Below are 16,641 nucleotides of genomic sequence, written 5' to 3' on the forward strand. Positions count from 1 at the left end.
GGGGGGTGGAGGTGGGGGAAAGTCACCTATCTCTGTGTTTACTAAGCCCGAGCATTTAGCTCATTCCTTCCATCCTTTTTTTTCTCTCCCCCCGGCTAAATCTTTCATGGTACCCTCTTCATTTACAATGGCTGGAGCCTGCAGGTGTTGAGTGAGACTCACGATGCTGAGGCGATAAAAGCCCTCAACTCACTCAGCTCTGCGACAAAATCTCCCCAAGTATTTTATTTCTCAGCACAGATCCAGGCTCGGGCAACAATGGTGCTATTTTTATATCTTCACCTTTACATAGGTTTTTTTTTTTTTTTTAGCAGTCCTGCAATTTGAGGGAATGATTGCACAACTTCACAGCAGGGTCACAAAATGAGTATTTGAATGTTACAGGGTGGCGGCCGTCAGATACCATCAGAGCGCAGCACAGAGAAAAAATATTGTAGACGCCTATAGCGATATTATAGTCTTACCACAGGTTATAATAAGGTCATTTAGTCTTATTTGAAGACCACAACATGCGTCTCTGAGGAAATATTATAGGAGTAGTTGCTACCAGAGGACATAATACTGTTTTAAGCAGTGTACCATATTATAATAAAAAATATTATTTTCATAATCACTCTCACATAGAGCGCCATACAGGAATATAACGACAACCGTTTCTGTCATATTATGAGGACTTTTGTGTGTTAATGTGACACCAAGTTGATTCTGAATGTCTCATCCTGCCAAAGAAATGTGCTGATTTTTTTTTCTTTTTTTTTTTTTTGCACATGGAGCTGTGATGATGATGTGAGGCTCAAACAGCCAGCGTCTATGTTTGTTTATTTTTGGCTGGATGGTGGTGGAGGAGGAGGAGGAGGAGGAGGGAGGCTGGAGGGACGGTGGGTGGGGTGGGGTGGTGGTGGTGGCGGGGGGGGTTGATGATGAATGAAACCTCCTGCACGTCCAACGGGGATCGGATCAGTGTCACCCTATTGTCCCGTTGTGGCAAAGTGGGCGGATAGCAGTGTCTCTCCCTGCCCAATGGCAGGCACGACTCTCATGAGAGTGGAGAGAGGCACTTTTCTGCCATGCAAAATCCCTAAAACCATCATCATTCCGGCTCGGGAACCCACAGTACTGTGTAACAGCCTCCGCCGCTGAGAGATGACAGAGCCAATCTCAGCGCACACACGGCCCTGGGAGCTTGGAGCTGCGTAGAGCCGCCGCACCAAAGACACGGAGACGCGCAGCACCCCTTTTTTTTGATTTTGTGCGAAAAGGGACTTAAAGCCGTGAATTAAGGGAGTTTTGCTTTTTTTTTTTTTTTCATCCTGTCCGCGCCTTCTCAATCAGTCCGAACGTGGCCATTTGCTCAATGTCATCATGATCATCTTCTCGTCGCGCAGTGTACTGCTGTCAGTCTACTATCCACAGATCTTCCTGATCCTGACGAGTGGCAGCTACCTGTAAGTTTCAGCCAATTAACGGCTCCTTAATTAACTTCAAAGAGTGGCGCGCTCATCCTCAGCAACACAAAGACGCACGGCTTTGGTTTTGCTCCTGTGCAGCCTTCTTACCGGACTATATTTCCCTTTTCCTTTAGCCATTAAACGCCGGTTCTGAGGTGAATTTCTTTAGTTTTCCGCGTCCACAGATTGGAGATTCAGCTCAACTTGTTTATATTGTGTCATCAAACTAACGGCACAGGGAACAGGCGGAGCAGACGTGCAACTTAGTCAGTTATTTTAATTTAATTCTTGAATATGTTTCACACACTTCCCCATGTTAGACAAGCGTCAAATCTCTTAGTGAACACTCATCAGTGGAAACGTCGCCGGGAAAACGATCCACGTGGGAATAAAGTAATTATGTGAAAACCTGAACGCGCTAATGTGCCGTGTGCAGGCGGAGGAGCGTTTTCTTGTGAGTAAGCAGTGATGGTTTGTGTTAAGCTGTCGTGCTGCAAACATTTTGCAAGATCAGAAAAACAAAACGTCTGGGTAACTGCTACATGGATTCATTTTGGCCACAGAGTGGCAGAGATGTTCAAGACAATTGGATGCTGAGATTCTGTCTTCTTCCCCCCGTGAGGAGAAGTGAACACATTATAGGCAGTTTTTTTTTTTTCTTTTACGCAAGCGTGCACCGTTAACCTGTCCTAGCGCGTGAGAGATGGTCTCTGTGCATTACCTCATCTCTGGTCAATTCTCAGTAGTTTCTATGTTATCGTTTGAAGCCACATCTTAAAAAGTATCTCCCTGCAACATGCACGTGATTGACACTATAATGCGCTGCGGCTTTGAATTAAACGAGAATTACTCTTGCAGGAGAACACTGGCTTCCCTAAAGCTTCCAAAATAATTACTCACCCATGTTCCCTCGCTCCTTCCTTTGCTGCCTGGAGACCCCAAACCTGATGCTGAAATAGATGTGGTTTCTGGTTTTCAGTTAAAAGTGGGCTCCACTTCTAAGTTTAGTGATGGCTTGCACATTAAAGCTGCACACCATTGTTTGTTTGGATTATTTAAGTATGTTTTCTATTGAGCCTTAGCCACAAAACTGAGGAGAATAATTAATATGGATACAAAATAACGCAGAGCCCCGTCCTCAAAACTGAACAACCAGTGTTTTGACATGTTCAACTGTAAAATGTGTAGAGCAGTGGGTGGCCACCTCACACTCCAGTATCAAGGAATTTCACGCTTAATGTTCCAGTGGCAATAATCTGACCATTTTCATTTTAATATCATACTGGCCTAACCAGTGTGCAACTGTGGCTGTAGTAGTTTAAAACAGATGTAAATAGGATTTTGTAATGAATTAAACAGCTTGGGTGCACGGCTCATCTTAAGCTCTCGTGTCTGTAAATTAGCAGCAAAAGGAGAAAAATTACATTCAGCACTAAAATAACAGTTCATTTCCTGCACACTGAAAAAAAAAAAAGAAGAAGAAGAGCATTTATTCACTTGACTTAGTTAAGTTGTGTCTCAGGCATTTTTGTGAGTGCATTCCTCGGTAGAAGATGCATGCCTGGGAGCTTAATAGTGTGTCAGTTAGGTTCAAAGTGTTCCATGTGATGGAGTAGGTGGCTGTGAGCGCACTGTATGCCATGACGTAGACTATAGTTACTCTTAAAGCCGCGCTACCCTGCCATTAAAAGAATTCTGTGAGCTCCCTTGCCGCTGACACTGGTTCAGATTGAAGTTTTTCCAAAGAAAATTAACTTGTTGTCAGGTCACACGGCAGACGGCCTGTGCTCATCTGAGGTTTAATGCTGGAGGAGTTTTTTTCTTCTTTTTTCTTTATAATCGATATAACACAGACAGAAAACCCACATTTGGTCAAGAATAATCTCATATTATTAAAGAATATAAATTTAATTGTAGAGGGGAAGCTGTACGTTGTTGACTGGTGATTGATTAATATAAAAACATAATAAATTTGAATGCAAAACAGAGGTTTACCCGCAGTTCTAAGTATATACTTTACAGTGTGTGTGTGCAAGGTTAAAAATGTGGCAAAAAAAAAAAAAAGAAAGTCTGTCTAACCTGTTGCTTAGAAACTTCCATAAAGACTCAGCTCATCTCTCTTGTGTCAATAATCAAACTCTGCAGCACTCTGTCAAACACATTCAGTCGCCTCCTATGTGTTGTATAAGCTTGATGTTTATTAACTGCTACTGCAGCGTCCGTGTAGGCCGAGTTCTGTGACATGAGTGAGTGCAGCGTGAGTTTCTGTTGATGCTCTATCTGATGGGAGATCTGTGCGACCGTGGGCGAGCCCGTCCCCGAGCCGCTGGCGTACACACAGAGTATACGCTAAGCAAACAGAATCGCATTTGTGCACTTTGATGATGCAGGGATTTAAAAGCTTAGCTCTGGAATTCTCTGTTTGGTGTCGTCTGATGGTTTGGGTTGCCCATGGTAGACTCTGTGAATTAGCAGGTGAATGACATGAGAAAGAGCCGAGAGAGGAGGTCATGACTGATTTGAAAATATCAGTGTGCTGCTGTATTAAGTTCTTGAGCAGGGCACTGAAATATCTGTGATATAAATGACTCATACATTTTATTGCCTTTGGATTGATATAAACAAATCAGCTCTATTCACCCTGAACGCTCAGAAAGTGAGTTTCTCCAGTTTGTCTTAATGAGCCTGACCTTTTGCTTTGTACAGACTGGATGTCATCGTTGCCATGAACGACCACATATACAGCAGAGGGGTCACAGAGGGTCAGAGGAGTTCAAGCCTGTTTACCAGCAGAGAGAGCAGAGAGAGTCAGAAAGCAGCCGCAGGCTTGACTGTTTACTCTGAACACTGAACGCACCTGATGAATTCCCTGTTTTCTCTGAGACGTTTTAAATTTGTTGTTGTTTTTCCATTTTAGAAGTTACCAACAGTGTCGTGGTGCAACATGAAATATCCTCTTTTGTCCCGTTAACATTTTGACCACGGTTCTCTTTTTTCAAAAAATAGCGGCAACTTTTAAAACAGGTTTTGCAAAATCAACAATGTACACACAGCGACACTTTTAGTTTTATATACCGTAGTACACTCCTCCTGACTGCAGCGAGAGTGTGTGTGCAGTCCTGAGTTTGGTAACAGATACACGTCTCGCTGCAGTTAGGATTTATTTGAACTTATGTGTTTGAAATTGAGGTTTATGTTTTTCTGTGTGTGGAGAAACTAAAGCAACCAGCGGGAGGGGAACATGATTGTCCAGGAAAGATTTCTAATCAGCGATCACATCTTTGTTCTTAGTCTTAGGGGGGTCTCTTCCCGTCCCACACCACTGTGAACTAGAGTCCACAGAGATCAGGGTCTCTCCGTTTCTCTTCCTCCCCTCGCCCATTCTTCCTTTTCACGCACTCGTACGCCGCCGCCGTCGCTATTTTTTTTTTTTTTTTTTGCTGATACACAACTCGCCTGCGTTAGTTTGCCCCGTTTGTGGTGAAGCCTTTGGAGGTCGACGTCATACTTCAAAGCCGGCGTATGCTTCTGTGCTCATTTATGGCTTCCCTGTCCCTGACATGTTTGAAAAGTATGTATCTACATGGTTTCAAGGGTTATAAACAGAGCTGTGGAGAGAGTCAGCGCTTTGTTTAGCTGTAATCTGTTTTGGCTTTCTCAGCGGTCACAAAACCATCTCTAACATGTGTTTTGATATTATCGCATGGAGTGATCAGATGTGATGAAGTCTCCCTGAGGAGAGCTGAGGAGGAGCTGTGCCATTTACTATACAGCACATTAATACTCGACCAGTGTTGAAAACCTTACATATTTTCCATGCAAACCGGTCTTAGGATGTGGCTAAAGCAAAGGCGAGTCTCTCATGAAATTTATAGGCAGCACTTTACACATTGAAAAGGTTTCAAACACATAATTACACAAATCATAAGGAATAATATTTTGTGTGACATTTGGTTAAAAAGTGAACCCTGCATCTGCATCACAAGACGCTGAGCAAGTGTACAAACTGTATTTGCGTAAGAGTCAAGTCTGGCAACTCTTCATGCCACTATGTTACCTAACAATTAACCCGAAAACCCCAACTCATTACTCAAAGTCCCACCATCCAAACCAATGCGGAATGGCGTTGTCAGTAGTCAAATAAGCATCTTGTTTTCTCTCTCTGGGCTGTTTTAGCAAGTTTCCCCCGTGTGTGTCTTTTATGCTTTATGTTGGATTAAGTTTTCAGGTTTTTCATTTACCTCTAATCCATTAAATAGCAATACTTTCATGCAGCACAGCTTTCACTTCAGTACGGAACGTGCATCAATCACTGGTTGAATTGAATCCTGTTCTGGAGAGTCTCACATAAGTGAGTCAGTCTGACCATCCTCTGGAAGCTCGAACTGAGTCTGTGTCTCTGTGTGTGTGTGTGTGTGTGTGTGTGTGTGTGTGTGTGTGTGTGAGTGTGTGCGTGTACCCATGCATGCATGTATGTGTGTTGATATGTGCACATGTGTTTGTGTCCTTATCGACGGTTGTGTACGGATGCTCACATGCACGTGTGGCGGTGTGTTTCTCTTACTGTTTTGCAGGGCCCTGTCCTCGGTGGTGGCTCTGGGTGCCAACATCATCTGCAACAAGATTCCCGGGCTGGCACCTCGCCAGCGGGCCATCTGCCAGAACCGCCCGGACGCCATCATTGTTGTGGGTGAAGGCGCCCAGATGGGCATCAATGAGTGTCAGTACCAGTTCCGATATGGACGCTGGAACTGTTCGGCGCTGGGAGAAAGGACAGTCTTCGGTCAGGAGCTGCGAGTAGGTCAGTCTGGGTTCTATCACAGAAGGGAAGCGGTCATAGCGTGTGTTGGTGTGTGTATTTGTGTATGTGTGCTCCGGTATGGCTGCCCGCCCCCCATGAGAACTTTTTTTGGGTTCCTTTTTTGAGGTTTAGCTGTTAGACTGAGGATACTTTTTGCAAAGTGATTTCATTTCTGCCACTTCTCACTTCTTTAATGAGCAAGCTACATTTAGTTTAGTTATGATTGAATTTAGCTTTATGTGCATTATCTCCATTCTATGGTTAGTTTTGAGTTAATACTTTGATTTTAGGGTTAACTTCTCCTGCTCTGCAGGACTCTCTGCTGGATAGATCATAACAAACGTAGCAGAGCTTTCTGTAAACTATTGGACATAGCCACATTTACTCGTTCCACTATTTCCATATGCCGAATAGATTGTGATTATTTAATTAAACACGTTTTAGGAATATGCACCACGTGAGCAAACAAAAAAAATAATTCATCTGAAATAGTTAAATTTTATAGTTGTAATCTGATCTTAAAAACAGAGTTTGACACAAGAGGGGTCCACAGAAGTATGTAATAATACAGGCCTCTGCTTGATTGATATTATACTTTAGTGGTGCAAATTCTCTAACAAATTTGCAATCAATCAAAATACCAAATACCAATCAACATGCAGTTAACCCAGAGTTTTGGGCTTTCTGACTGTGGGGCTCCGGGCCAGTCGCCCACTTTTCGCGGTTGATTTGCTCTTCAGATGTTATTTTATATGGAACTGAATTTCCTAAAGCTTCCCAAAATACCAAACATGTCACGCTGAACTAAAGGTACATGATGCGCAAGATGGCTGTAAAAATGGCTTCTTAGGTCTGAATAAGTCCTCAGCTTGAGCTATAAACAGCTGGAATAAACCAACACCAGAACGTACATCACATGAGACAGTGCTGTTCAGTATAGAATCATGATTTTGACTTTGAAGCTGCTCACAGGGGTAATTGAAGGGCAATTTCAGGATTCATGAGGATAAGGGTAGGAATGCTGTGTGAGTGATATGGTCATTGCTTGGAAATAACTAATATTATCAGTGATAGATCTTCACAGGTTTGTGCACCAAAAAAAAGGGATTACAACCTGGATGTTGTGCAGTTCTGTGTGATCACTGACAGTCGTTTGGTGACAATGACGAAGAAGTTGAGAATGATAATACTAGTGGCTTTCCAATTGAAAAGGAAAAAGAAGTTACATAATGCGTGTTTCGAGCCATCCTATTGTCTCTGTTTGCAGAAACAGTACAAGCAGAGTATCAAAAATGTGGTACCAGCCCCCGACCCTCTGAACCCCATGAAATATGGCTCTTCCCAAGCCAAACCCAAACTGCACACATCACACAGTCAAAACTCAAACCAGCAACACACAGTCTCTTTGACTCTCCATTGTATAACCATTTGCGTTGGCATTGCTCAAGAGGACTTCATATACTGCTGATTCCAGAACCATCTTAGTTGTCCTCATTTCAATTGACAATGTTGTATTTCTCCAGCGCGCTCTGGTTTCTGTTGATGTAGGTTCTGCAGCGAGCCTGTTGGTTAGCAGCATGCCGAGCGTCGCTGGCTATGCCAAAGTTATGGAAAAGCTACCGAAAGGCACTGGAGTCCTGATGGGGAAAACGTATGGTTGAAAAATGATATTGCAAATGAGGAGACAACTAATGGTGTTATTGCAGAGAACGCTTGTCGAACTAAAATAGCTGGACACATCTGTTGTTAATCGGGCTAAATTGGTTGTGTCCTCGCCTGGCTGGTTCATGAGAGTGTGCACATACATGCAGGAAAAGACCTAAAGCAGACAAACATTTACATTTACGATGCTTTTGTTTGAGAAACTTGGCGTTCCGCAAAACCTCTCTTGCATCGCTTTTGTTTTACAGGGACTTTTATATATTTCCTTTCATTTAGAAGATACTTTGTTGCCATTATGTTGTGGTTGGGCTGTGCATTTAATCCAGTGGCTCTGTTAACAATCACTCCTCCTAAGGAGTAGCTGAATTAGCTCCAGCTCCCTCTCCAAAAGCATTTTTACTTTGTTGTGAATGTGGCGCTTTCTTTTTGTAATGGAGCTCATGTTGTTTTCCTCAACACTCAACATCCCCCTTTCTCCTCCTTTTTGGTCTGTTCTTTCATGCCCCTTTTAAAGGGCGTACAGATTTAGGAATGATATTAAGCACTGGTTCATTGGAAGCATCTGTGTGTCTACTCTGCATTTTTTTTATTTTTTTTTAGGATTGATGTTGGTATTTTTATGCATTATAATGTTTACCCAAAAAAACTAAATTTAGTCATTCTACTTTGCACAGTTCATGTTCTCTAATGTGGCTTTGTTAGAATTGTCACTCATCTTTGTGTATTTGATGTGCATGCAAAGTCACATGTTCTATATGAGCTCAGTCAGGTTGACGCCATTCAACTCTACAGGGGGCTCGTCCACTTTTCCGGTGCGTGATGCGACGACTACTTCCCATTCAGTAATGGCGTCGGTTTGAATGAATTTCATGCTCGCCCTTTGCTCTTCTTGTTTGGTTTCCATAGTAGATCTGAGCAAATAAATGCAGCATTTGCCCGCGCTGAGCACATCACTGTTGGTGTCCAGTTCTGGTCAGAGAGCGATGACTACTGGGCCTGCCATGATTGTCCAATAATGATGGGACTTGGTGGCCTTCTCAATAAAATATCCAATGACGTCTTCTTTTAGACCAATGTGGAACTTGAGTTCCCATGGCAGATTTACAGACTTTTTTTTTTTTTAATTTTCTTTTTTTCTTATATTTGTTCTACATGATAATCACAGCAGTTCACAGATTTCTTGTCATACACACGCAGGTAATATACAGTAAAAAAGAAAGCTACACTGTACAGATTAAAGGCAAATGTTTTTACGCTTATACAATAAATCCAAAGAGGAAATCTGTCAGCAGAAGCTAAAGTTGCTTCACAGTTTTGGACTACAAGTTGTAACATTTTATGGCTCTATCTGTGAGTCCTTGAGACCGTGTAATCTTCTTTTGCTTTTCTTGGTGGCAGAAACTGTAAGAAATCGTGCCTCTTCTTGAATGAGCAAATATCCTGCACTAAGCTTTGTGCCCTTAGACACGGATGCAGCTCCTTAAAGTGAGTAAACTGATTTATTCCTCCTCTGCACAGGGGCAGAAAGGAGATTAATGTTGCATCGTTTGTGCCTCTTGACAGTGTTGGCATATTTGGTGGAACCCATGGCTGCACTGAGGCGCACACAACGGCTCTTTGTCCATGGGGTCAGTAAACTGTCCAAACAGAGGCTTTTGCACTGGTTTTGTGATCGGGATTGTGGCTTCATGGTCTTAGAAGGTTACACTAGTCCTGAAGAGGTTAGTTTTGGAGCAACAATTAACCAAAAACTTGGGCGATAAAAGCACCAGTAACAACATTTTAATGAGTTCTTTCTATCAATGACAGATTGTAACAAGAACACACACCCATTCACACGCAAATATCTTTGTGTAATAAATGTGTTATTGATAAGTTGTGGTAAAGATCAAGCCGAATGTTGAGATGAACAATAACTTCATTCACTGACTGGAACATCAGTTGCACAGGAAATAAAGTTTTGTATTGAATTGAATTGAACTGGGTATTGCTTCATTCTGGAAACAGAAGATCTTCTGAGCTTCTACGTCAGCTTGCACATGTTGGTCAGTGTTACCTCATGAGTCAGCTCCGTATTTGTTGTTTGATAAAGTTGTGAAAATAGATTACGGATGATTACAACTGCTATACGTTTTGGGACTTGACAGCGTCAGACACATAATGTGATCATTTTTGGGAAGGCACAAAGGTCTCACTGTTTTGTTTGTTTTGACCATTCTTCCTAGAGATTATTATTATATTTGGCTGATGAAGGGAGCACGTTAAGTACAGTATCAGGGAGTGTCAACAGTCGGATGATAAAAAAAATCACTAGTTTAATCATATTCATGATTTAATCCACTGATTTGGAGAAGGGTGAGCCCTCCTGAAATGCCCATTATAATCATCGGCACTGCCAACCTGCAAGTGTGTGCAACTGTTGTAATACAGCAGGATGTTTACAGTGGACAGTGTGGTTACAAATTTCAATAATGTGATTTCCAGATAACTGGTTTAGATAATCTGGTTAAATGTAGGAGTTGTTTTAAACCTTTTAAAGCTGTGTCTAGTGATACTGACTTGTCAACATGTCTCAACAGTGAAGTTCAGAATACATATCGTAACCAATTATTTATTTCTCAAACAATTCTTATCAATATAATTCTTGTTTAACTGTACTCACAGTGGCTGACGTGTGCAGATGTTCTGACTGCTGTGTTCAGCTTTCCCTCTGGGTTTGTACTCAGCACTGAAAAGAGACCTGTGGGTATGAGAGATATGTTGCACTTCAGTCTTACAGAGTTGCTGCTCTATTGCAAGGAGCCACTCACCATCACCGTGCTTACTTTACCAAGACAATGATCAACAATTAACAACAGTCAATAAGGCTTGTGTCAAATAGCGAAGAGTACTCTCTATAAAAGGTCTGGATAAATGGGGAGTGGCAACGCAGGTGTCCAGCTACGCATACAGCATGCAACAGCATGTTTTTTGTGAGTATCATAGCAGGGTGTGTAGTGATTCAGTTTTGACCCTTTGAGGGTGAATCCTGTGTGAAATAGAACAATTGTGAGGTATTGTAACTCTAGTTTAAGTATGTCTCTCTGACGTCACTGATCTCTCGCTATGTGCACATGCACACAGGAAACTGGTTATTGGGAGAAATCAGGATCAAAGTCAACTGAGCTGAACTGCATTTGGATGAGTTCTGCAACATCATCCTGCAACAACCTACAGATTTGTTTATGTGCAGTTCCTTAAAAGACGACTGTATTATTCTTAGAGAGTTCCACTCATTCACATTGTCACTACTCTACCAGTAATTGGTGTTTAAGCCTTTTTCTCTCAATATATTGACAGTGATTTGTTTTGTTAACAAGGAGCTACATAACTCTCAAAGTTTTGGTAGTTCTCCATAAACTTTAACCAAGTGATCAGACAAGCTGCTGGATACAGGTGTGTGCTTGGCTATTGCATTACGAGGCAGTGAGATCAAGCGCTCCACTGCTGTGGGTGGGAAGTGGACTAGTTGAAATATGACCGCGCTCTTTCAGTTTATCAGTGTCCCACCAGGTCATCGTGGGAGAACAGAGACACCACAGCTACTGCAGCTCTCACCTGCCACTTTGACACTGTGGAAAAGTGGGCGATTTGTTTACTCTGTCTGGCTGTCGTCAGCTCGTACGCAACGTCCTGGGTTGTGATAGTTTTCCAGTGGTTGTTTCTCATGGTTGAAGATGTATCCATGTTTTCTGACCATGTCTTTATGCATTATGGAATTCTTTAGCATGGCATATGAAATCATGGAATACACCCCTTCAACAAAATGTTCCAATCCCTTCACCGAATCTGCAGATTCCCACATCATCATAATCAAGTACAGGGGAAAAGCTATTCCCGTTCTGCTCCCATTTAAGTTTTTGATTCAAATCCCCCAAATTATGAACACTAAACCTTTCCCCCTGCTCTGTGATCCAGTCTTAGTTTTGTACTGGAGATGTCGGCATTTTTTTTTCAAGAGCTAAAGATCAGCCGACCGCAAGTCTAATGCATTCTCTCTGTGCTGCCTGCTCTTGGAGGCAGTCTTTCTGTTCTGGAGCTGCTCCATGGTATTACATTTGCTTTCCAAGAGAACACACATTAATAGTTGGGTTATTGAGCATTACAGGGCCCAAGATATCTTCATTCAGCAGAGGTGATTCAGTTTCAAAGGGAGGTCATTTGATATTTATTTCACTCTTCTACTGTAAACAGAAGTGTTTTCACTGCAGAAGATAGCTACTGCTGCTGCTGGCACCTCATTCGCTGCCTGACACTCTGCTGCACACAAGACGTGAAGTTCGATGAATTGATGGAAAAACGAAAGTATCCCTATTCTTGTTGCAGTTCCATCCCTCAACGGTTTTTCTCTGTTTTGCACAGAGCGTTGGCTTGGTCATTGTGCTCTAACTGACAAATTGGAGAACAACACCATAAAGTCGCAGTGAGATTTGAAACTTGCAATTTAAGTGCATCTCTGTTTCCTCTGCAAAAGCAGATTTAGCAGTCTTCCCCCGTCTGCCCCGCTCTGGTGCTGGCATGAGTTGGTACCTTCAGTCTGTAAAAATGTGGAACGAATTATCCTGCGCTAACAGAAATGGGTGTTATTGAGTGGCTTGTTGCAGTCTATTAAGAAGCAATAATAAAATTAGAGACAGATCCATCAGTGAGTCAGGAGGGGGGGGGGGGGGGGGGGGGGGGGGGGGGGTTCAGGATAAGAATGGCAAACTTGGTCAATCCTCCAATCATAATCCTTGGCCTGGTTTCCGGATGAATCACTGTATTTTAAATATTCCTGTCAAGACTGATCCCATGGCTGTAATTTGTTGATGCACTTTTATTATGCATATTTGAGTGCGTTCACCCACGCGTGAAGTGCATTGAAAGCCCCATGTGGTTTCTGTTACACATCTCACATAATAAGTTGATGTGTTTTAGATCCAGCGAGCGATCTTTGCCCCATGGCTCAACTTTAACACACATATTATATGAACACTTATTTTCCTGTTGCATTTATTCTATTTCTCGACCGCAGTAGATTCAGATTCACTACATATTTATACTTTTTTTTTTTCTTCTTTAATAATATTTGGACTTATATGGTGTACCGTCTGTCCTCCCTTTGGCTAACCACCTGTAATAGCGATGCCCTTCACCTAAAAGATCTGCTTATGAACACCTTACAGCTCTGTTCAAATTGCAGTGCACTTGATGTCGGCGATCGGAGCTTGAAAATGGACACCTTTCAACGGCTACACTCAGCATCAAAGGCCAACACTGGCTCCCTTGTCATGAAACGACCTGCTCTGGTTACTCTGTTTGACTTTCCAGCCAGTTTGTCACTGTCCCGATTCATGCTCCTCATCTGAAAGAGGCTTCTTGTTGTGCCGGCAGTGAAATATTACAAAAGTTCAATCAATGCTGCCTCCGGCTCATTGCACAAGAATAGATACAGCACTTGAGCAGGTGAGCTGTTTGCTGCAGAGGGAATGCTGCTGTATGTTTATTTATCATAGCAGTGCCAACAGTTTATTTTTATTTGAATTTATCTGCTGTTTAAAGGAGGCTTTAAACAGCAGATTGGCTTAGGCGGTATTGCAGGCAAGACTTTATTTATTAATGTTGCTTCGAAACCAAAAGGCTTTTAAGAAAAGATGGAAGGTCTGTTTCCCTCTGTGACCTACATCATACCTCTTTCCCTTTTGCTTTCTCTTCAGTTTCATCTCTTTGGCTGTCTCTCACTCTGATTTACCTCAGATAGGCACTGATGTTGTTGCCTGAAGCTGACTAGAAAACTCTTAGGATGAGAACAAGCAAAAGGGATAAGAAATGTGGTAAAATGCGGAGCCTTATGCTGAAAGGAAGTTAGAGAATAGAGGGTGTTTTCATGTCTGCATTTCCCCATCCTCCGTTATAGTATATATATCACCTCCCAGCCAGTCCCTCCCTCATCCCTCTTTCACCCCTCTCCCCTCACAAGCTCAGACAGTAGTGAAAGGCAACAGGGCGATCCACCTGCCAGGACTTTAGGGCTGCAGGGGCCAAACCAGCGTCTAGTCAGATAAAGGATGTTTAAGTCAGCAGGTTCACTGGAAACCACTTGTGTGGAAAGAACTCCCGGACAGGCACATACTTGATCAGGGAGCTGGGAAAGCGGGACTCCGCCGAGCAGAGCTCCCTCTCAGAGGAGGGGGAAAGGTCACTACAGGCAGATACAGTCAGACATAACTCAGTGTTGAGGTTGGGCTTTGTATTCCCAGTTTGAACAGTGGAGGAGGAAGCGTAAGTGCAAAGAGGATGTGGTTGATAGAAGTTTTTAACATGCCCTACCCTTTTTTTTTTTTTATCTGAATTGATTGAAGCTTGAAAGTTTTGGAGTCTATTTCAGGTTGGATGCAGTGTGTCAGAGACAATAGATGCACTGAATTTTCCTTTTCATGTCTTAATAGTGTAAAGTGCACAGTGTACTCTTAAGCAAACAGTTTTAAAATCCAACGTACAGCTTTGCATCGTAAGTGGTGCCAATCAAGTTTTCCTAAAAAAACATTTGCCCTCTCTTCCAGGGAATTTAGGCGGCATCCTGTGATCACCGTAACTTTATAACAGTAGAGAAGGCATCACAGCATCATAGACTGCAGTGAATAAAAAACATATTCCAGACATAGAATCAGGTGGAATTAAAAAACAACAATAGTAATTAATGTTCATTGTTGATTGCTTGAGGGTTGCCATTAATTATCTTTTCCCCACATTTCACATTTCCTCTCACGCACTGCTCGACAAGCTCCAAGTCTGAGGACAACAGAACACTTACAGATCATGAATGCACTGGCGGAGCTCCTTCCCCTTCTCGGAATCAGTTGATGGTCATTTGTGGTGAAATCATATCCCCGCAGAATGCAAGTACAACATCACAGTCCAACCTAAGACTAATAATAAACGGACAAGAAAATCTATTCAAATGATTGTGTGGTTCCATTCCTGCTTTGTTTCCTCATTTTTGACAGAGTACGAGGAAATGCAAGTTGAAATATTAATTTTGAGCAGCTGAACATTTTCATCAAACCCCTTTTAAATCATTTAGTGATGCGGTCTTATAAATAGAAATTCAAGTTGAATATCAGCTACACGATAAACATTCTTTCCTTGAAAGCAAATAAGTCATTTGTGCAATGTAACTGTTGCCACCTACATTGTTAACCCGATTAGTCAAAAATTTAAAAAAGAAATAGTGGCAGATTTCTTTGCTTCTTACATTTTAAACACATCATCATTAGGGAGAAGCGTCACAGTTAAATTGTGGTTTGAAAAAACAACGTTACCCTGTTTGACGTATGAGCTTAGTCAGTTGGCAACGAGTGTTATACCCGGGACTCGTTTAATGAAGACAGTGAAAAACTCATTCTTCAAAACTAGGGGTTTCTAAAAAAGCACACAAGTGGATACTTTGACACTGGTGAACTCTCCCGAAATACCATCAATCATCTCACTGCCGCCTTGGTTTTTCCCTCTGTGGGATTTATTTCTTGTTTGGTCGTGCACCCTCTGGGCAAAAAAAAAAAAATGTGGTTATCAGTTCATTCACCCACTTCTGTTATCCAATATAGATAAAAAATATTTTGTCCTTATCACAAAAGGACGCTAAATTGTGGCTGGTATCACAAGTAGATAAAATATCTCTGATGCATCGTAGTGCCAAACCACCACCACTAGTGAAACTGCAGATTCATTCCCAGGCAGCCAAGTACTTGATACCATGCGGATAACAGTGTGGAAATGACGCGTGCATTGTGTTATGGTGGAACGGTGGTGGATAAAAGGCCTATTTTTCAGCCCATCATCATGTGGGTTGCCGTAATCCTCTCTGCCCTCCTCCATGTGAGTCCAGAGAAAACAGAGCAGTCGTATATCTCTGTGTGTGTGTGTGTGTGCGTGTGCGTGTCAGTGTGTAGGATCTTTCCCCTAACTTTATCAGATAGGGGGAGTGTGATGCTTTGTTGTTCAACAGTGTGTGGGCTGTGGTCATCATGGCTCGGTAAAGGTCATCTCTTACTCTTCTTCTTCCAATATTTCGCCTCACATCCCCTGCCCACAACATGTGTATATATCTAGGGTGGGGCCTCTTCGTCCTACGCAACCAAACGGCGCTATCATTGCCAGGCCCCTTTTCCTTGTCCATTCATCAGCTCTGTCTCTGTCTCAGACTGTGTGGGTGTGTCGGGAGCTGGGGTCCCTCTCCTTTCCCTCACCCCTCTCTCACTCTCTCTCTCTCTCTCTCTCTGCCCACCCACCGTCTGTCTGCTGACGTGGCCCGGGGTCGTTTTGGGCCCTGACCCTCGGGCCCCTGTGTGTGCCTATGAGTGTGTGTGTCTGTGTGTGTGTGTGTGTGTGTGTGTCATTCGCCCCTCCCCTCCCCACAGTGATGTGTTATCGGTGGGATCTGCGTCTGTCTGTGTCTGCCAGTGCTGCTAGACGCAGGAGGAAACAGGATGCGAGAGGATCAACTGTAATCTCACAGTGCGCTTTGTTCCACACAATCCCAGGCCGATCACTGTATTCTCTACACGCAGGGCCGCCACTGGACATTTACATGTGCCAACAATCACACAGCTACTGGCCCACGTAGGTGAGAGCGCACAGAGACGGAGAGTTAGTGGGTTTGAGTCAGAGAGAGAATGGTAGGAGAGAGAGGACGTTAAGAGACCTGGAGCT

At 42.8% G+C, this 16,641-nt stretch overlaps 1 protein-coding gene across 2 annotated transcripts in view; it reads left to right on the plus strand.

The window, feature by feature from the left end:
- wnt7bb (wingless-type MMTV integration site family, member 7Bb) overlaps positions 1-16,641 on the plus strand; it is a 31,694-nt gene that overhangs the window by 1,911 nt on the left and 13,142 nt on the right. The window contains exons 1-2 of one of the 2 annotated variants that reach the window (XM_023400202.2): positions 1,047-1,445; positions 6,023-6,249. In XM_023400202.2, coding sequence (XP_023255970.1) covers positions 1,363-1,445; positions 6,023-6,249 — 310 coding nt within the window. In that variant the 5' untranslated portion in view covers positions 1,047-1,362. Of the gene's footprint in view, positions 1-1,046; positions 1,446-6,022; positions 6,250-16,641 lie in introns of those variants that run through there. The other variant, XM_023400203.2, reaches the window with a different exon arrangement.

This window comes from Seriola lalandi, unplaced genomic scaffold (assembly GCF_002814215.2).
Source record: "Seriola lalandi dorsalis isolate HSWRI2012SDOR001 ecotype SW California unplaced genomic scaffold, Sedor1 jcf7180002052274, whole genome shotgun sequence".
In the NCBI taxonomy this organism is placed as follows: Eukaryota; Metazoa; Chordata; class Actinopteri; order Carangiformes; family Carangidae; genus Seriola; species Seriola lalandi.